The following is a 21,456-nucleotide window of genomic DNA, read 5'->3' on the forward strand; positions in this document are numbered from 1 at the left end:
AACTGTTTCTTTGTAATTAAAATATCACTTCCTGAGCAAGGACCCATTTCTGCTTTTATCATTCTACTTCTTTGATACATTTCCAGTTTCTATCCTCTCTCTCCATTCCCATGAACTTCACCTGGACTCAGACTTCAGTTCATCTCTCAACATCTGAAAGCAGGGGGGAAACCTCTGTGGTGTCCTTCATCCTTTAAAGCAACTTGGGATCAATCTGATACAAGAAACTTTTCTCTGATTAGCATCATTTACCAACAAAATACTGATCTCAACAAGCTGCCAGTCTCACCTCAGGGGCACTTTCTAATTACGTGTGGACACCTTTGGCATCAAGACCCGTATCTTCAATAAGCACCTGTATACTTGTGACACTCCCAACTCTGTCCCAAACTGAGACTGATCGTATGTGTCCCAGAACCCATTTCCCAGCTGCTTGCTCGGTACTCTTGGCAGGTTCAGACGCATACAGCTGAAGCTGAGTAAACCTCGACCATCATCTTAACTGTCCCCCTTCACGGGCTCCTTTTACAATCTCACTACCTCAACAGATGTCTACCAACATCCATCCAGACATGAAAACCAGAAACCTCCTGAGACTCCTCCCTCTCTTCCATTTAATCATTTAGATCTTCAATTAAAGAAGTAAGTACACAGTATCTATTATATGCCAGGTGGAGCTGTAGCTTGGAGCTGAAATTGAACAGATAAAGAGCTTGTACACTGGACAGTCTGGCCCTCAGTGAGTCACTAAGTCCCAACAATTTGACGGTGTAAAAGTCTCTTACTTCTGTTTCCTGCTCTTCACACCCTACGTGGCTGACCAGGGCGAGAGTGCCACTCGCTCCTGCCTGACTCACAGTGGCGTCCAGACTAGACACTTCTGCTACAGTCCGCTTTACTCTGGTACAACCTCAGAAAACTCTAGTCTTTCTGAAACGCATCTCTAATGTCACTGCCCTGTTTTAGAACCCGCTAAGGGCACCCGCACACCACACAGGATGTACTATGAACTCCTTAATGTGCTGTATGAGGCCCTTCATGACCTGGTTCCCCCACTAACCACTTGAGCCACTCCCCTGCATTCACTCTAGTCAAAAGGACCTGGTGGGGGGGTGCGGTGGGTAACTGGCCAAGAGGGAAAGAGTTGGCGGGGAGAAAGAATATGAGCACCTACCTCAAAATCCCACCAAATCTGCAGGTTTCTCTCACGCCTCCAGACTTTTACAAATACGTGTCTCTCCAGACTTCCTAATTTCTATGTATCCTTCAACACTCAGCTCAAGAACCACCTCCTCTGTAAAGTTCTGAAGGTCTAAGGGATGTCCCCTCCCTGGTCAGCCAGCCTGACAGCCACAGCTCTCACAGCAGCCTATCAATCTCTCTTTCTAGCCATCACAAACCTGGACCACAACTACTTACACAGCTGGGAACAGCGTGTCTGTAAAAGTGTGCAGTCACTGGGGACAATGCTATCTGCTCCTCTCTGTCTCTCTGACGCCTGGAACAGGGCCTGGCAAACAAGCTGCTCAGTCCAGGTTTGCTGAGTGAATGAAACCGCTTCCTGTATGCCTCTTTCACTGACACTGATTCATCGCTCCTTCCAATGCCACTGGTTCTCCTTTTGTCTCTGGAAATTCACTGAATGGACTTCTAATGATCAAATCTTTGTTAAAGGTAGAAAAATATTTGTTAAAGAATTTTAGTTCTAAAACTAATTTTCTTATTAAAAAATATACCGTCTCCAAGAAACAATAGCTTTCAAGACACGTTAAGTTACACTGCTTTTGACAATGAAGATGTTAACCATTTACTGACAGTGGCAAACAAAATATTATAAAGGAACACGGGCATGAACCAAACATTTGTGAAGCAGAGGATGGTAGGAGAATCCCATGTAGAGCCATATTTATTCCTGCAACCTCCAAAAGCATTCTGCTCCAGCCATGCTGGTCCTCCAGCAAAAATGGCAATGTGGAACCTTTCAGCCACACTATCAAAACAAGACAAACATATTCCTAACTCCCACCCTTTTATTCATTCAAGTCTCTATAGAAAACAATCTGCCCAGAGCATACCAAGATGTGTTCTAGGTATAAGCTCCTGCTCTCTCATGGAGCTTACATGCTAGTGGGACAAGATAAACAAAGATGTGGACATGTCAGGTGGTAAGCACCAAGAAGAAATGTGACCCCAGAGAAGGAGAACCATCCTGTACTGCTCCGGTTCGCCCTTTTTCACCTCTCCATGAAACTTTCCTTGGTCCTCCAAATAAGAATAAATTATTCAAGAGAAAAATATTCACTATTTCCTGAGGAGCTATGTGCTGGGCACTAAACAAGATCCTAGAAATAAAAAGGTAAATAAGTCATAGCTGCAAACTTCACACAGCTCACAGTCCAAATAAACAGGCAGACATGCTAACTTTACAAACGTTTGTGCAACATGATGTGCCAGACGCTATATTCAGTGCTTCACAAAAATCAGTTCAATTCTCATGAAAGCCCCGGGACGCTGTACATGTATGGAAAACGAAGCACAGAGAGGTGAAGTAACATGCCTGAGATCACACAGAAAAGTACTGCCAGGGCTAGGATTGGAATACAGTCGGTGCTCCTAAACACCAGCTCTGGGTTATGCCGCATAATCATGAAAACGCCAAGCTCCGCAGACACTAATAAAGATACGTACAAAGTGCTAAGAGGAACACAAGAGTGGTACCTAAGAACAAGCAAGAGCTTCTAACAGAAAATGAGGCACGGCCTTGAAAGATGACTGTGTTCTATACCTTTGCTTTGCAAGTATTACGAGCCTATCCTAAGAGTTAGTCTACTGTACCCGAGGAGAGGGAGGACTAATTCATTTTCCCTTCCCTGCAAGCACCTGGCTATGTTTAACAAAAACGTGAGGAATGCCAGCGCAGGAGTGGCCAGCACCTGAACAGTCCCTTTGACGAAGAGCTTGGCCCCCGCCCCCAAGACCCCAAAGTCCCGAAGCTACTCCAATCTGGCCACTAACTGCCCTGACAAGGCAGCAGAGGGCAGGATCCAGGCAGAGGAAAACCTCTGGTCCGACCCTTCACCTCACGCCCCCCGCCCACACTTGCCCAACCGGATCTCCATCTCCTTACTACCTCCGGGCAAGAGCAGGGAGGCCGAGGCAGCGGCGGCTTGGGTGACTGGGATAAAGGGCACATTGAAGCTGAATTCCGTGGCCGAGGAGGAGAAAAGTAAGTTAGTGCCCGACGACGAGGCCGAAGCGGCGCCACCGCCACCGTTAGGTTTCCTCTCGGCCATGGCTGCGGCCCACCGTCCGTTACACGTCTACGGGCGGCCGGTGCGGAAACACCGGCCGGAAACTGAGCGCAGTCGGAGCCAACACACTTCCGCACTTGCGCACAAGGGCCGGAACTCCGGGCGGCCGCTCAGCTTCCCTTTGCCTTCGCCAACGGGGCCACCAGAAAGTAACATGGCGGCGCCGACCTCGCGCCCGGGTCCTAGCACGTGACAACCTCGACCACTGCCCGGGCGGGGCCGGAGAGGCTGGGGCTGGAGCGTGGGAGATGGGGTGCTGCTGTTTGTGAATAAAAGTACGAATCGACACTGCAAATCTCGGGTTGCGGGGGGCGCTCTGTGCTTCCATAAAGTACCCACAGGAGCGTTTAACTAGGTAAGATTTTGAGGAAGTGCGAAAGCCCGCACGTGTAGGTAACAGATTGCTAGCAGCAGACCAAAGGAGGACTAGAGGTGTGTGGGCCATTTGTGGCCAAGATATAGACCGACTCACCCGCTCTTACCAAATATCCGCATCTTACCCATCCACACTTTCTGCACTGAACTGAATTCTTGTCATTGGTCCAGAAACTGAAATGGTAAAACTTACAGAAAATACACCAGAGGATTTCCCAATTGTTAGCTAATAATGTCTCGTGAATGCATGATCTGCGGAGAAACCCCTGTAGTTTTTATCTGCTGCTGCTGTCTATTGGAGAATAAATTTTGGATGATTTTTGTTTTCACCAGAAGGGGCGGGGGGGGGGGGGTGGGGGGGTGGGGCGGGGAAGAAATGGTAAAACTTTTGAAGATTTTAAGCCAAAAAGCAAAAAGAGGGAATTGATGTTTGGGTGTGTGACTTTTTAACAGCTTTCTATAGTGGTGGTGGTGGATTAGGGGCTAAGTCGTGTCCACCTCTTTACCCGTCCACAATAATCTAACTAGTTTAATCCTAAAATACACTGTGGATAATTTGGATATGATTATCTTTCATATAGTTAGATTATGAAAGAAAAAAATAACATAACTTCTTGGAGGATAGGAGAAAGCTATAGGAGAAACCCCAAGAAAGCTTTGAAATAACGAAACTATCATGCTGAGGGCAGCTGTTCACACCAATTCACTGGCTCAGTCATGTCCAACTCTTTGCAACCCCATGAACTGCAGCACACCAGGCTTCCCTGTCCATTACCAACTCCCAGAGCTTGCTCAAACTCATGTCCATTGACTTGGTGATGCCATCCAACCATCTCATCCTCTGTCCTCCCCTTCTCCTACCTTCAATCTTTGCCAGCATCAGAGTCTTTTTCCAATGAGTCAGTTCTTCGAAACAGGTGGCCAAAATATCGGAGCTTCGGCATCAGTCTTTCCAATGAATATTTAGGACTGATTTCCTTTAGATTGACTTGTTGGATCTCCTTGCAGTCCAAGGGACTCTCAAGAGTCTTCTCCAACACCACAGTTCAAAAGCATCAATTCTTTGGCGCTCAGCTTTCTTTATATAGGTCCAACTCTCACATCCATACATGACTACTGGAAAAACCATAGCTTTGACTAGATGGACCTTTGTCGGGAAAGTAATGTCTGCTTTTTAACATAGTACTCGTTTATTACCTAATAACTATTTAGTATGCTTACTGTCAAAAGAAAAAAAAAACAAAAAGCTAAGGAAAGCACTGAAGGGTGTCATGGATTGCTGGTACATGTGACTAGGCCACCCAGGTTTGTTAATTGGCACTTATGTGGAGGAGGAATTAACTTTTCATATCTTTATGACGGGCAGTGGTACAAGCTAAAGCAAGGTACCCACCAGGCTTCCCAGGTGGCACTAATGGTAAAGAACCCACCTGCCAATGCAGAAGATGTAGGAGATGTGGGTTCGTCCCTGGGGGGGAAAGATCCCCAGGAGGTTGGCATGGCAACCCACTCCAGTATTCTTGCCTGAAGAATCCCATGGACAGAGGAGCCTGACGGGCTACAATCCACGGGGTCACAGAGTCAGACACGACTAAGTGACGTAGCATGCATGCTGGCACCCACCAGGTTGGGAGGAGCTGTCATGTCCTTGAGAATACAGTTCTGGGTGACAAAAGCTTTATATCTCAAAGGGGCAGAAAGATTTATAGTAGCTGACTTTCTAAAGTAAAAAGGAGGTTCAGGGGCCTCTATGCCTATCACCTGGTTTAGGTTGGAACTGTCAATTCTCCCTGCATTGTTGAGCTTTCTCATGCAGGCATTTTAAGGGGGACAGGGTTCATCCTGGGGACATGGCCTTAAGCTGTTAGTAGCCATGGTAGAGTTTGGTCAAGGGGTCTTTGCCATTACTGTGAGTGCTCAAGGCAGTATACTAAACCCTGGAGATACCATGGTACATAAGATAGACACAGGACCTTTCCTTCTTGCAGCTTACAGTCTGGTCAGAAAGACAGACAACTAGACACACAATAACAATAAAGTGTGTTGAAAGCGATAATGTAAAATTTTCAAAAGTGTCTTATGTGGAGTATTGACACCATCAGGAGAGGGAGTTGTAACCTTTCTAGGTAAGGGATAGCAAGTATTTAGAACAATCAGACCATCAACAAAGGGCTTACCTTGTCTGGAGCTACATGAAAATCTTTCCTGAAGAAAACATATTTAAGTTGACACCTGAAAGTGAATGAGTAGAAGTTAACCAGAAAAGCTGGAGGAGAGGGGTTGGAGGATGTGGTAAGAGACAATTAACAGATAAAATTACAGTATGTAGGGATGCCTTAAGATGCCATATTTGAATGTAATAAAAGAAACCTGAGTTACAGCATGGCTGGAGCCCAGTGAACAAGTGGGAGGAAGCCCGGAGATAAGAATGAAAAGTAGATCAAGGCCAACTGATACACGGTCCTTACAAGTTAAGAACAAAAGGGACTGAAAGAAAGGTTTAAAGGCGGGTGGAGAAATAATATTTGTTCTGCAGAAAGTTCACTCTGACTTCAGTGTAATAAAATAGATAAGGAAAGAGCAAACCTGAGCATAGAAAGAACAGTTGGCAGCCTGCTGCAGTGGCCAGCTGAGCAATGATGGTGACTCAAAGGAGAGCAATTGCAGTCAGCGTGAACAGAAATAGGAGTGATTTCTGGGCAAAGATGTCAGACTAAGCAGCTGGATCTTCATTTTCTTCCTAAAACTCTGTTGAAAGCATAAACAGGTTTGTTTGATTTGTTGTTGTTGTTTGTTTTTTTAGACATACATCCATAAGGATGAGAATGTGGGAAGATTTGACAGCAACAAGATTTTATCAAAATAAACAAAGGGCAAGTAGTAGATGATTTAGCAAACCAGTAATGGGGAGAGCGCAAAAGCAACATTATTTGCACCATAAGATCACCAAAAAGTTTAGGACCTGATAACCTCGGGCACCTCTGGAAGTGGCGGTCCAGTGGAAAACAGAGGTCCTGGAATTAGGAGGATTGGAGAAAACTTTTTAAACAGATCCCCTCCCCCGGCTCTGACCTCCACTCTAGACTACTGACCATCCCCCTTAAAGGAAAAAGACTGAGTTTTCCTTCTGGACAGGGTAAAACAGAAGAAAGATTAAGCAACTGTGTACATACTAAGTAATAAAACACTTCCACAACCCTAGACTGTAGTCCGCCAAGCTTCTCTGTCCATGGATTTCCCAGGCAAGAATATTGGAGTTGTCTGCCATTCCCTTCTCCAAGGGATCTTCCCCACCTGGGGATCAAACCTGGGTCTCCTGCATCGCAGGCAGATTCTTTACTGTCTGAGCCACCAGGGAAGCCCAAAATAGGAGGAAGATTGAGCAAATATGTACATACTCAGCAATAAAACACTCTCTTCCACAATCCCAGCCCAATTTTCTACTTAGCTCCCAAAACACTAGATGCCAGGTCTTCAACCTCTCGGCAGGAGATTAGCAGACTCTTCTTGGGGTCATGTGAAAAAACATCTAGAGATAATTAAGTCAGGGCTCCCCAGTAAGACAGCCCAGACAGCATGTGATCTGCTCAGTTGTTCAGTCGTATCCGGCTCTTTGCAATGCCATGGACTGTAGCCCCCCAGGATCTTCTGTCCATGGCATTTTCCAGGCAAGAATACTGGAGTGGGTTGCCATTTCCTCCTCCAGAGGATCTTCCAGAAACAGGGATCAAACCTGCATCTCCGGCATTGGCAGGCAGGTTCTTTACCACTGAGCCACCTGGGAAGCCCAGGCAGATCACCCCATAATTTAGCTCACAATCAGCTAGCCCAGAATTCCCCTGCCACTAGCCCAAATGTCTCTTCTTGGCCACTGATTCAGACATCTGGCCTCAACTCAGCTCAAAATGAATGCTAAGTGCTCGTGAGCCTCAGGTGGTTCCTGCACCTGCCCCCACTCTTAGTATTTGCTCCTGCAATCAGAGCTGCTGCTCCGGCTGTCCTGGGCACGCCAAGTGTGCCCAGGGGTGTGTCTGCATACCGGCAGCAGAAACGGGCTACTGCTGAGCCTAATGTTGGGAAAGCCTGTTCCCAGATGTAAATAGAGAAACACCTACGAATCTCCGCTTACAATTTTTAATTCTACTACCCAGACCCTCTTGCTACATTCCTATTTCCATGAAATATTCGTATAAATATTTTTATACAAATTAATGCTTTTGAACTGTGATATTGGAGAAAACTTTTGACAGTCCCTTGGACCACAAGGAGATCAAACCAGTCAATCCTAAAGTAAATCAGTTCCAAATATTCATTGGAAGGATGGATGCTGAAGCCGAAGCTCCAATACTTTGGCCACCTGAGGTGAAGAACTGACTCATTAGAAAAGACCCTGATGCTGGGAAAGAATGAAGGCAGGAGGAAAAGGGCACAACAGAGAATCAGATGGTTAGATGGCATCACCGACTCAATGGACATGAGTTTGAGCAAGCTCCGGGAGTTGGTAATGGACAGGGAAGCCTGGCGTGCTGCGGTCCATGGGGTCACAAAGAGTCAGACACGATTGAGCGACTGAACTAATTCATATAAAAATAAACTCATCTAGACAAAAACTAACCACCAGACCCATTTACCTGCTCTGAGCTCCCAAACACCTTTTTAGTCCCCACATTTTTTTGTTCAGGCATTCATTCAGCAAATTCTATTATGTGAACTTGCCCTTGCGCCAGACATGGGAGATACAAGAATGGCCAGACCAGCAGAGTCCTGACAGTTCACACCCTAGGGAGCAGCAGCCCTCTTCCACACTCACATCTACCTGGTGAGGCAGGTAAATAGGGAGGACGAGGCACAGGAGACTGGAGGGAAAGTGTGCTAATTTCTGATTCAGGGAACACAGAGCAACAGGCGGACAAAGTGGAACATAAAAATGGAGATACCCAGCAATTAGATAGATGGCTCTAAAACTGAAGAAAGAAGTCCGGCATCAGCTCACATGTGACTGATTTGGAAATTGGGGGTAGTGGGCAAAGAGCCTCATGCCCTGTCGATGTCAGAAATGGCCATTCTTTTGGAGGAGGGTTTGTGTTGCTTTCTATACAAGGTGACATACTGGGTGTTAATTCAGGCTGACAGGTGTGATCAGAAGAAGCACAGGTGGGAGGCAGTCCCCACACTTTAAGTATATTTACCACATGATTGAGAAGAGCCATTAACCTGGAAGACAGTGATCCAGACATAACCCACAAAAGGAACAGGAAATGGTCATTTAGAAGAAATAACCCACACAGGAAGGCAGGGACTTTTAAAAAATCTATCAGTAATATCTTCAGAGGGATCTGCAACCAAGAAACAGGATCAGGGTACTGTTTGAGAAAGAAAAGAAATATTTAGGGAACAAACAAGAAAGTAAGTATAGGAAAATAAATACAAGAAATTTTCTCGAAAAGGAAAACAAAAAGACAAACAGATGGAAGCTAGGCGAGAAACCTAAGAAAATTAGAGTACCAAGCAAGAAAAAACAGTATTTGCATTTTAAGAGCTTTGCTAAAAAAGACAGAACATGCAGGGGAGGGAATCATCAAGAAGAAAAATTTATATCCAGAAATGAAGGATACAGGTTTCCAAATTAAAAGGGTTTAGTGGGACTTCCCTGGCAGTCCAGTGGTTCAGACTTCACATTCCAATGCAGGGGGTGCCAGTTCGATCTCTGGTCAGGAAGCCGAGATCCCACATGCCTCATGGCCAAAAAATCAAAACATAAAACAGAAGCCATATTGTAATAAATCCGGGAAAGACCTCAAAAATGATCCGTTAAAAAGTAAATCTTTGGACTTCCCTGGTGGCACTGCTGTGCTCTGTTACTCAGTAATCCCCAACTCATTGTAACCCCATGGACTGTAGCCGGCCAGGCTCCTCTGTCCAAGGGATTCTCCAGGCAAGAATACTGGAGTGGGTTGCCATTTCCTTCTCCAGGGGATCATCACCCAGAGACTGAACTCGTGTCTCTTTCGTCTCCTGCATTGGCAAGCAGATTCTTTACCACTAACACCACCTGGGACAGAGTTCAGTCTCTGGTCCGGGAAGCTTCCACAAGCCGAGAAGCAACTAAGCCATAACACTGCAACTTCTGAGCCCTTGTGCTGCAACTACTGAAGGCCACGCCCCTAAAGTCCGTGAGCTGCAATGGAAAGTAGCCCCCACTCACCACAACTACAGAAAGCCTGTGCAAAGCAAGGAAGACCCAGCACAGTCAAAAATTTTTTTAAAAATTTTAATCTTAAAAATAAAGGGGGGAGGAGGTGGGGGGGTGGTTCAGTATTCAGCACAATAGCTGAAAAAACACATCTGAGCACAGGAGACAAAGATCCATACAGATTCCAGAAGGATAAAAACAGGCCAGATGCAAAGAAATTCAGCTCCCAAAATATTTACCTCTCAAGCAGACTTTCTAAGAATATGATGGAGAGGTTCTACCAAAAATAAAGGAATAAGGCTAAGTCTTCCTATATGGGCTGCAAGTAACAGGATATCCAACACAGGTGTACAGGGGAATTCAAGCACATTCCCACACAAAAAGACCCCAAAATGCAATGGTTCAAATGAATGTTCCTTTCTCACTCACACAAGAATACATATTGGTGACCACCTTTTGTCTTCAACATAGTGCTTCTGAGGCTGCCCCCCAAGGCAAGAAGAAGAGCTGAGCTCAGTTCAGAGACAAATGTCCCATGTTGTTTTTCTGGCCAAACTGTGAGGTGTGTGGGATCTCAGTTCCCCAACCAGGATACAACCCATTACCGCTGCAGTGAAAGCACGGAGTTTTAACCACTGAACTGCCAGAGTCCAAATGTCCCTTAACAGAAGTGAGACAGAAGTTAACACACATCACTTTTGGTCACTTTCCACTAGTGTGAACTTCGACAAAAGGCACTCCCTTTGGGTACAAGAAGAGCTGGGAAATAACACTCCACACTTGGGTAGCCACAATTCTGGTGACTACAGTTCTATAACAATGGAGGAAGAAGGTTTTGGTGGGCAAATGACAATTGCCAAGGCAGTCTCTCCCTCTGACCACCATTTACCAAGCCTTCTGGCTCAGATGGTAAAGCATCTGCCTGCAATGCAGGAGACCCAGGTTTGATTCCTGGGTTGGGAAGATCCCCTGGAGAAGGAAATGGCAATCCACTCCAGCACTCTTGCCTAGAAAATCCCATGGACGGAGGAGCCTGATAGGCTACAGTTCATGGGGTCGCAAAGATTTGGACACACTGAGTGACTTCACTTTCACTTTCCAAATGGAACATACTCCTGCCCCAAGGGTGGCAACCAGCTGCCTTCAGCTTAAAAGTCCAGGATCTCTGGGCAGCTCAGCTTTTCCCAGTAATTCTGGATGTGGTTCCTCAGGAGCTGTGACTATGAGACACTCAGCTGATGGTTGTGGAGCAAGAACAGGGTAACTGCAATGGAGACTTCCACTAGGAATCAAAGAATAGAAAGCACAGTACTCTCTGTTTCATAGAAATGATTGAGTCCTTCTAGACAAAAACTGAAAATACCCCTGCCCTGACAGTGGAGAATATTTGTGGTTAGTCCTGACTGTCCCCAACCCCACAGTCGTTACTGGCCCTGGCTTTGCCCTCTGGGGGGTGTCTCCTTGACCATGGTCATCCAAGGCCATAAGTGAAGTGGCATTGAGAAGTACTAAGTACATCCTTGTTAGGGGCAGTACAGCTTTGGCAGTTTACTTCCTGTTGGTATGAGTTTGAAGCCTGAAACTTGCTTTCAGGCTTGAACAGTTACAGACTCTTTCAGGCCAGCCCCTGGTTTGCTGTTTCCAGTAAAGTACCTTCCGTGTCTGACCTGAGCTCTTTTTCCTCTGAGTGTAACAGTGGTTACTGTGGCTTCCCTGATAACTCAGTTGGTAAAGAATCCACCTGCAATGCAGCAGACCCCGGTTCAATTCCTGTGTCGGGAAGATCCGCTGGAGAAGGGATAGGCTTACCCACTCCAGTATTTTGGCCTAGAGAATTCTACAGACTGTATAGTCCATGGGGGTCAAAAAGAGTCACTCACGACTGAGTGACTTTCAATGGTAGTTAACTTAAGGTCATTTAAAACCAAGCTACAATCTTGATCTGACCTTTGCTACGAAGCTAGATTCTTTAGTTTACCTGAGAAGTCTTAAAGGACTGATCCTTGAAAACACCTTTGAATAAATTCTCCTTGAGTTTGAATACCACATTGTTTTCTTTCAATCCAGGAAGGCCCCAATTTCTCCTGTGCTTACAGCTCTCCTGATCTTGTGGCTGTGCCCACCTGTGGTTACTAAGCGTTAGAAATGTGGCTATTTGAATTGAGATGAACTATCAGTATATAATACACTCTGGATTTTGATGAATTAGATTTTAAAAAGATAATAGTCTTCACATGGATTATTTGTACAGATTACAATATTTTTATATGTTGGGTTAAACTGAAAGTAAAAGTCACTCAGTCATGTCTGACTCTGTGACTCCATGGACTATACATCCATGGAATTCAGCAGGCCAGAATAATGGAATGGGTTCAGTTCAGTTCAATCAGTTGTGTCCAACTCTGCAACCCCTGAATCGCAGCACGGCAGGCCTCCCTGTGTATCACCAACTCCCGGAGTTCACCCAAACTCATGTCCATCGAGTTGGTGATGCCATCCAACCATCTCATCCTCTACTGTCCCCTTCTCCTCCTGCCCCCAATCCCTCCCAGCATCAGGGTCTTTTCCAATGAGTCAACTCTTCGCATGAGGTGGCCAGCATATTGGAGTTTCAGTCTCAGCATCAGTCCTTCCAATGAACACCCAGGACTGGTCTTCTTTAGGATGGACTGGTTGGATCTCTTTGCAGTCCAAGGGACTCTCAAGAGTCTTCTCCACCACCACAGTTCAAAAGTATCAATTCTTCAGCACTCAGCTTTCTTCACAGTCCAACTTTCACATCCATACATGACCACTGGAAAAACTATAGCCTTGACTAGATGGATCTTTGTTGGCAAAGTAATATCTCTGCTTTTTAATATGCTATCTAGGTTGGTCATAACTTTTCTTCCAAGGAGTAAGTGTCTTTTAATTTCATGGCTGCAATCACCATCTGCAGTGATTTTGGAGCCCCCAAAAATAAAGTCTGACACTGTTTCCACTGTTTTCCCATCTATTTCCCATGAAGTGATGGGATCAGATGCCATGATCTTTGTTTTCTGAATGTTGAGGTTTAAGCCAACTTTTTCACTCTCTCACTTTCATCAAGAGGCCTTTTAGTTCCTCTTCACTTTCTGCCATAAGGTATCATCTGCTTATCTGAGGTTATTAATATTTCTCCCGGCAATCTTGATTCCATCTTGTGCTTCTTCCAGCCCAGCATTTCTCATGATGTACTCTGCATATAAGTTAAATAAGCAGGGTGACAATATACAGCCTTGACGTACTCCTTTTCCTATTTGGAACCAGTCTGTTGTTCCATGTCCTGTTCTAGCTGTTGCTTCCTGACCTGCATATAGGTTTCTCAAGAGGCAGGTCAGGTAGTCTGGTATTCCCATCTCTTTCAGAACTTTCCACAGTTTATTGTGATCCACACAGTCAAAGGCTTTGGCATAGTCAATAAAGCAGAAATAGATGTTTTTCTGGAACTCTCTTGCTTTTTTGACGATCCAGCAGATATTGGCAATTTGATCTCTGGTTCCTCTGCCTTTTCTAAAACCAGCTTGAACAATGGAGTCAGTAGCTTTTCCCTTCTCCAGGGGATCTTCCCAACCTAGGGATTGAACCCATGTCTCCCACATTGCAGGCAGATTCTTTACCGAGACACAAGGGAAAACCATATTGGGTTAAATATATTATTAAAATTAGTGTTACCACTCTGTGCCAGAGCAATGTCTGTTCTTTTTCTCTCCATTGAAAGGACTGCTGCTGCTGCTGCTGCTGCTGCTAAGTCACTTCAGTCATGTCTGACTGTGTGTGACCCCATAGATGGCAATCCACCAGGCTCCCCCATTCCTGGGATTCTCCAGGCAAGAATAGTGGAGTGGGTTGCCATTTCCTTCTCCAATGCATGAAAGTGAAAATTGAAAGTGAAGTTGCTCAGTCATGTCCAACTCCTAGCAACCCCATGGACTGCAGCCTACCAGGCTCCTCCGCCCATGGGATTTTCCAGGCAAGAGTACTGGAGTGGGGTGCCATTGCCTTCTCTGATTGAAAGGACTATTTATCCTTTTAAATGTATTCAGAAAGTCAGTTCATTTATTTTTAAAAGTGTTACTTCTTTTTACTTTTTAAAATTTAACTTTTAAATTACATAGATGGTTTGCACAATATATCTGGGAGACTGAATACACAATGACCAGACTGCATTTAACAATAGAACTCTGACCCATACGCTCTGACAGTAGAGCAATGGATTGCTAAGTGCCAACTTTCCTATTTGTTTCCCTTACTCCCCAGAAGATAGGGATGGTTAGAAATTCCTCCTTGGAAACTCCCTGGCGGTCCAGTGGTTAGCATTTGGCGCTTTCACTGCAGGGGCCTAGGTTCAATCCCTGGTCAGGAAACTAAGATCCTGCAGGCCATACAGCATGGTCAAAAAATAAAGAAAATTACTCCTCCCTTTTGCTTTCTAAGAAAGGGCTAACTGTAAAGGAGGCTCTTGCACTTACCAAAATAAGACTAACCCCATCCTCAGTGACTCTTTTATAAAATCTCCAAGTTTAACTCTTTAAAATGTTCCTGAGGGAGGTCACTGGTGGTCCAGAGGTTAAAAATCTCCCTGCCATTGCAGGGGATGTGGGTTCATCCCTGGTCCTAGAAGATTCCACCTGATGCCTTGGGGCAAGTAAGCCTGAGCACCACAACTATTGAGCTCACGTACCCTAGAGCCTGTGCTCTGTAACAAGAGAAGTCACCCCCACAATGAGAAGCCTGCTCACCGCAACTAGAGAGTAGTCCCCACTTCCTGCAACTAGAGAAACTTCGTGTACAGCAACACAGACCCAGTGCAAAAAAAAAAAAAAAAAAAAAAAACCTCTCCTGAATGTGTGTTCTCTCCGTTGCCAACAGCCCAAATCAATGATCTTCTGCATTCCCTGGGGCATTTTGTCTTTCATCTATTGTCATCCACTATCCAAGCACTAAACTAGAGCCACATTATGCATTTTCTCTTTGTTATGGTAGCACATCACTTCTGAAAATAATTTGTCTTATTTAGAGTAATGCTAGCAGCTGTAAAAAAAAAAAAAAGCTATCTCAGAATGCAATGTTCATATGAAAATCTAGGCTGGCTTTAGCACAAGGTCATTCTAGACATCACCACCCCATCCATCAGGAAAGAACAAAGAACATATCCAAGGCCAAATTCTTGAGAAATTGAAGTGGAAGTTCTAGATACACTTTCCCTTGTGCTGCTTTGGTAAGTGAAAGTGAAGTCGCTCAGTCGTGTTCGACTCTTTGCGACCCGTGGACTGTAGCCCACCAAGCTCCGCTGTCCATGGGATTCTCCAGGCAAGAATACTGGAGTGGGTTGCCTGCTTTGGTAAACCTAGTCATATATCCCTGCCTAGCATCAAAGAAGCCTGAGAAATGTAGTTCCTAGCCAGGCAACAAACTTCCCCTACACTTCATAGCTAGGAAATGCAGTTCTTCCCAGGACAACCTTTCCACAACCGTGAAAGGAGAAAACATTTTTTTGAAGTCTCAATGAAAAGATGAATCCTAAAGAAGAGAATCTTTAGGATAATGGTGGTGGGAGACCCTAAGAAGACAGTTTTGCACCAGAAGTAGAGGGCAACAAACCACATTAGACTAGGACAAAGGACTTTGGGAAAATAATGTATGAAAAATATCTGATGTGACTTCCCTGGGGAAGTGGTGAAGAATCCGCTTGCCAAGGCAGGGGACATAGGTTTGATACCTGTTCCAGGAAGATTCCATATGCCACGGGGCAGCTAAGCCCACAATCACTGACCCTGCACACACTAGAGCCTGCGCTCTACCACAAAAGAAGCCACCACAATAAGCCCACCCACCTCAACGAGAGAGGAGCCCCCGCTTGCCACAATGAAGACCCAGAGCAGCCAAAATTATAATTAATTAATTAAAACATACTCAATGTGCCTATTTAGAAAGGAGATTTAGGCACTTAATGGAAAGTATGCATTATCCATTCAGCAACTATTTATTGCACATCTATGACGTCAGACACTGTTCTAGGTACTTGGGAACAATACAGCATAAAAATACCAAGATCACTGCTTCAAAGATCTCATAATCTAGTGGAAATTTCAGTGCAGCTGAGGTTGAATTCATGCTAAGTATATAGAAAACAAGCAAATGTTTACAAGAAGCTTTTACCCCATCCTGGAGGCAACGACATTCAATTCTTTCCACTGATTGTTTCAGTATTTCTGTATTTTAAAATTAACATTATATTGTCACTTCTGAGTTTTCCTTTTTTTCTCCTTTGAATTGTGTGTTGACTTCCCAGGTTTAAGATGAGGTTTAAATCTTCTTTATCCTATCACATATATGAATCCTATACATCCTCATACCCTTAGCTTCCTAAAGTTAAATTATAATGTTGCTTAGATAAATATTCTAATTTAACATTATTATGCTGTTAAATACTCTTGAGAGCTTTGTCATGACATAAATTGTGACTCTTAATGTTCAAGTTTTTGTTTTCCTTGCCTTAAGACTTGGAATAACTTTCCCTCACACTTTTCACCTAGCTAACTCTTATTTATCTTTCAAGTCCCAGTGAAAAATGTCACATTTTCAGGAAACCCCTGAAGGATCCTTTCCCCAAAACCCTCCCTCACTAGACTAGATGGTGCTATTCAATCCTTTTATAGAACTTCACTTTTTCTTTCCTGGTACCTATCATGGTTGTAAATGGATAATTATTCAGTAATAAGTCTCTCACTGAACTGGACATAACATGAAGGCAGTGGGTCTTTGTTGCAGTCCAGGGGGGCTTCTCTTGTGGAACACAGGCTCTAGGGTGCGTGGGCTCAGTAGTTGTAGCCCACCAGCTTAGTTGCCCCTCAGCATGTGGAAATTTAGTTTCCCCACAAGGATCAACTTGGGTCCCCTGCACTGGAAAACAAATTCTTAACCAACCACTGGACCATCACAGAAGTCCTTAATGCCTTTCTTAAAAATACAGACTTGAGAGTGGGGGAAGTGTGATTGCCAGCAGTGGGAAAAAAAAATCTTGCCATAGAGAAATACTCTTATGGACCTTCCCTTGGCCTTTTAAGTTTTCATAACCACTCATTAGTAGTGTCAAAACATCTTGGGTGAAATTATTCACATTATAAAGTAATTACATTTCAGTAGGATCACCGTGTCTCTTAAAGTTAAATCTGAACAATTGTCTGCAAATCACTGACTACAGAGGGAGAAACCAAAAGCTGAAGTGTTCTTAGCCACTGCTGAATTGGTGTCCAGCTGCAATTTCATATACAGCAAATTGAAATTATTATAATTTAAAAGATCGTATGTCACAAAGCTAAATAGGAGATTTCTCTATTCAATACCAGGAATCTCGAGCCCTTCTAAGCTAAATGAATGAATGAAAGTAGTAATGCCAAAGATTTGAAACCGTTTTCTCAGCTCACCCAAACTCACAAGAGCCAGATGTATAGTATAATATGCCAATCACAGTCATTCCTTGGTATCAATTGCAGGGAATTGGTTCCAGGAACAGATATCTGTGGATGCCAGAGTTTCTTATGTAAAATTGTACGAAATAGTACAGACGGCTCTGCGTGATCAGGTCTCCATAGCTTCAGTTTCCACATCCGAGTATTCAACCAGCCTTGCCCACCAGATTCAGAGGAATGTAATTAGTTCACAGTGACAGATACAAAATAAACCCTTTTGCCCTAAGGAGGGCTTGAGATCCGAGTTCAGTTCTCCAGCTCCTCACTTTTTAGGGAGTGGAGATGATCGCATTCGGATCATCCTTCTGTTAATACGCTGTACTTCAGGTTATGAGAGGGAGGTTTTTCTCCGATATATTTCAGATCTAGGGGCTGTTTCATTATAGAACTTGGATATTTTCCAAATTTCCTCACTCAACGGTTACTATTAACCAGATCTTTTCTGTGTACAGATACCACTGTCTTGATCCAGTCGAGGGAAGACTTGATCCAGTGGAGGAAAGTCATCACAGGGGGTTTCTAGCACGGAACCAAACAAAAGAGTTGCCATTGGCCAAAAAAAAAAAAAAAAAAAAACACCACTAAGAGGCGGGACGAGGTGGGCAGACACCAGAGGCAACGTTACCTTCTAATTTTGCCCAGAGATAACTTTGAGGTCTCTTTGCGCTTGTGCTCTTGGACTGTTGCGGTCTCCGACCTGCGCAAGGCCTCGCCACTATAAACAGATAAACCAGACATCGGGAGTTTCTCCTTTAGAGTCTGCAGAGGGACACCGAGCAATATGCAGCCCTCAAGTAACCACGCGGCATGCTCGCGAGGCCGCCCCTGCCCTTCCCCTCGCCCGTCTCCAAGATGGCGACCGCCCTGCCGCCGCGGCCCCGCCCCGCCGAGCCCCACCCCCTCTCCCCGGAGCAAGGCCGCCCCGCCTCCCCGCCTCCCCGCCGCGGGGCCGCGCTGCGCGCTCCCGCCGCCCCTCCCCGCACGAGCTCCACCCAGGTCGCCGGCAGCGCGGTCGGCGGCGGCGGCGCCTATTTCCCGCCATTGTGCGAAGTGGAGGCTGGGGGCCCGCACGCGCCGCCTGCCCGTGGCCGGCAGCGCCTCACAGCCGCCGCCTCCGCCGCCGTTCCCTGAGGCGCGGGGAGGCCAGGCGGCCCGCGCCGCGAGGCTTTCCCTGCGTGGGAGGGCGCGGGCGAGGAGCGGCCGAGCCCCCGACGAGGAGCAGAGGCGCGCGGGACGCCCGGGCCGCGCCGGCTCCGGCCAGTCGGCGAGATGCCCTGTGGGGAGGATTGGCTCAGCCACCCGCTGGGCATCGTGCAGGGCTTCTTCGGTGAGTGGCGGCGCCCGGGGGGCGGGCGGGGTCCGGGCGGGCCGCCGAGTTCACCGAGCCCCCGGGGCCCGGACCCTGCCGCGCGGCGCCCAGGCGGGGCCGCCTCGAGGGCTCGAGCGGCCGAGACGGTGTGCCGGGCCTGCGCCGCCGGCGCTCGGCAACCCCCTCCCGCCCGGAGACTCCGGGCCGCGGCTGCCCGGGCCCGGGCCGCAGGTGCCTCCCACCTGCCCGATTCGCGACTCCCGAGCCACCAAGGTTACGGCGCCAGGATCCGGCTGCCGGCCGTGATTGACGGCCTCGCTTCTCCCTTCGTGGCCCCGCGAGCGGACCCTGAGCCCCGCGTGCGGCCGGACTCTGGGGTTGGGGGTCCTCGAACCTTTCGGGAGGACCCGCAGAGATGTGCTGAAGGGAAAAGCACTTTGCCTATGGGAAGCCCGCAGGACATTTCAAAACTTCCGGTGTGTGGGGGGAGTGCTCGCGTGCTTGCTCGCTCGCTGCAGAAGTTGGCTGTAACTCCTGGGTTACACACATCCTCCTTTTTCGAGATAAGATTTCGTGTAATAACTTAGATTTTTTTCCGTTAGGACACCTTTAAAACGTGTCTCGTCTCCCCATCTCCTCTTGGGCCAGAGCTAGCAAGAAATGGTGAACGAACTCAGATGCGTTCCTGCATAGAAAGAGCTTAGCATGTGGCAGGCAAGCTCAGGAAATTTCACTTGCAGTCATGGTTAATGACACTTTTCGGGTAGGGTACACAAAGAAAAATTTAGGTCTAGTTGCCGTTCACTAGGCATTTTGGCCCCACCCCGCATGTCTTTTGCACTCAGGAGTGGTGGAGGCAAACCCAACCAGGAATCAGTGTGTAAGATCAGAACACCTGACTTGTCAGGAGGTAACTTGAACTTGGAAAGTGGCCTTCCTCACTTAAGACCTTGTGGAATATTAGCGTGAACGCTTATTAAGAAGCTAAATAGTCCGCAGCAGCCAAAACGGATGGCAGAAAATGTATTTCTTGCAGGAAAGGCTCACTGAGCAACTCTATTCGTTTTCCTTGTGATTTGAACTTGTTCAGTTGTCTGGTTTCCCAGGCTGAAACTAGAGGCAGCATATTAGGAAAAGCCCTGGGTAGGCATCCAAATTGTAGCTAGTGAACACTGACAACCTATTAAAGGAGAAATTTCAAACTATGTACATAGTGTTTAAAAAAATTTTTTTTAATCCCTGTATATCCATCCAGGGCCCTTTTCAAAAAGGGGCATATGTCTCTCTACTAAATCCTAGTAATTGATGCTCATAATGAATACTAGAACCCATAATTGTTTTCCAAAATAATGGCCTTTAAATGTGGAGTGAAGATTAAATTGCACAGTAGGTTTAAGAGGGTGCAGACACAGAGACACTTTTTAGGGAAAATCATTCGAAAGTAACTAAGTTTTGGTGCTTAATTGATGTTTAGAAAATTTAAGAGAAATATCCATGTCCTAGTCTGGCTGGATAAATGAGATGATTTTATATTTGGTATATATTTGAATGTATTTGTGTCAGATTTTGTCTCCTGCTTGTAGGACCCTAAGAGGCAAACAATTCATTGTAGTATAGTAGGTGTAATTTGGATGTAAAATGCGGGCTCTACAGTATTTTCTGAAGTTTGTGTTTTGTTGGTGACCTGGACCTTGTTGATGTGTTTTTCCTCTAGAGTGTCTTATTCTCATACAGATTGGGTCTTGCAGAGAAGAAACTAATCCTGTCTTACAGTCATGATGTTTTTGTAGAAGCTGCTTTGATATATAATGTATATTTTTGCCATATTTTCCTATCACTGTGAATATATGGGATTGGATAGCTTTATAACAACAACATTACAGGTATGTTTGTGTGAGAAGTGAGGTGTTAAACTTGTAGACTCTTTTTGGTCTAATAGGAAATTGTTGTAAATCCATTTTCCCCCAGAGAGAAAAGTATACTCATGTTTTGTGGTTTATGAGACCTTTTGGCCCCACCCCTGCCCAGCTCTGGTGTCTCAGTGGTAAAGAATTCACCTGTGATGCAGGCGACCCTGGAGATGAAGGTTTGATCCTTGGGTCAGGAAGATCCCTTGGAGAAGGAAATGGCAACCCCACTCCAGTATTCTTCCTGGCGAAATTGCATGGACCGAGAAGGCTGGCAGTCTGCAGTCCATAGGGTCACAAAGAGTCAGACACAACTGGGCAGGCACATTGCCCAGCTCTCAGACCTCATCACGGTATTCCCCCTCACACTGAACCTTCTTCCAGTCACTAGGCTTTCTGCATAGGCTGTTTCCTTTGCCTGGTCAAGACTTCCTCTCCCACTTCTGTTTTCCTGGCTAAATCTTACTCTTCTTTGGGAACGTGAGTTGGGTAACTTCTGCTGCATGTAATTATAGGATCCTGTGAAGCCTGAAAATTAACTTGTAAAGCACGTTGTTGAAATCACTCGTTTCCTGGGTTCCTTGGCTATGTTTTAACCCCGGGGATTTTAGGATGTGTATCTGTTATTTGCCTAGAATATACCTGTACATCGAAAATGCTCCATGAGAGATTTTCTGGTGGTCCAGGGGTTAAGGCTTCGCAGTTGCAATGTACAGAACACAGGTTCAATCCCTGGTTAGGGGACCAAGATCCCGCATGCTCCTCAGCCAAAAAATAAAATAAGATTTTTTTTAAAAGAGTGCTCTGTGAATATTTGTTGAGCAGAGAAAAGACTGATTAATCAGTCAGAAATGGTGCAAACTGGGGT

The 21,456-nt window shown here is 45.8% G+C and overlaps 2 protein-coding genes across 4 annotated transcripts in view; one reads left to right on the plus strand and one right to left on the minus strand.

Annotated features, from left to right (window-relative positions):
- The window catches only part of SEC23IP (SEC23 interacting protein), a 39,253-nt gene extending 35,886 nt beyond the window's left edge, over positions 1-3,367 (minus strand). For both annotated transcript variants that reach the window (XM_013975271.2, XM_005698546.3), the window contains exon 1: positions 3,131-3,367. In XM_013975271.2, the coding sequence (XP_013830725.2) occupies positions 3,131-3,293 (163 nt within the window). In that variant the 5' untranslated portion in view covers positions 3,294-3,367. The remainder of the gene's footprint in view (positions 1-3,130) is intronic.
- Positions 18,384-21,456, plus strand: part of MCMBP (minichromosome maintenance complex binding protein) — a 38,455-nt gene continuing 35,382 nt past the window's right edge. For both annotated transcript variants that reach the window (XM_018041471.1, XM_018041472.1), the window contains exon 1: positions 18,384-18,699. In XM_018041471.1, coding sequence (XP_017896960.1) covers positions 18,642-18,699 — 58 coding nt within the window. In that variant the 5' untranslated portion in view covers positions 18,384-18,641. The remainder of the gene's footprint in view (positions 18,700-21,456) is intronic.

This window comes from Capra hircus, chromosome 26 (genome assembly GCF_001704415.2).
Source record: "Capra hircus breed San Clemente chromosome 26, ASM170441v1, whole genome shotgun sequence".
Lineage (NCBI taxonomy): Eukaryota > Metazoa > Chordata > Mammalia > Artiodactyla > Bovidae > Capra > Capra hircus.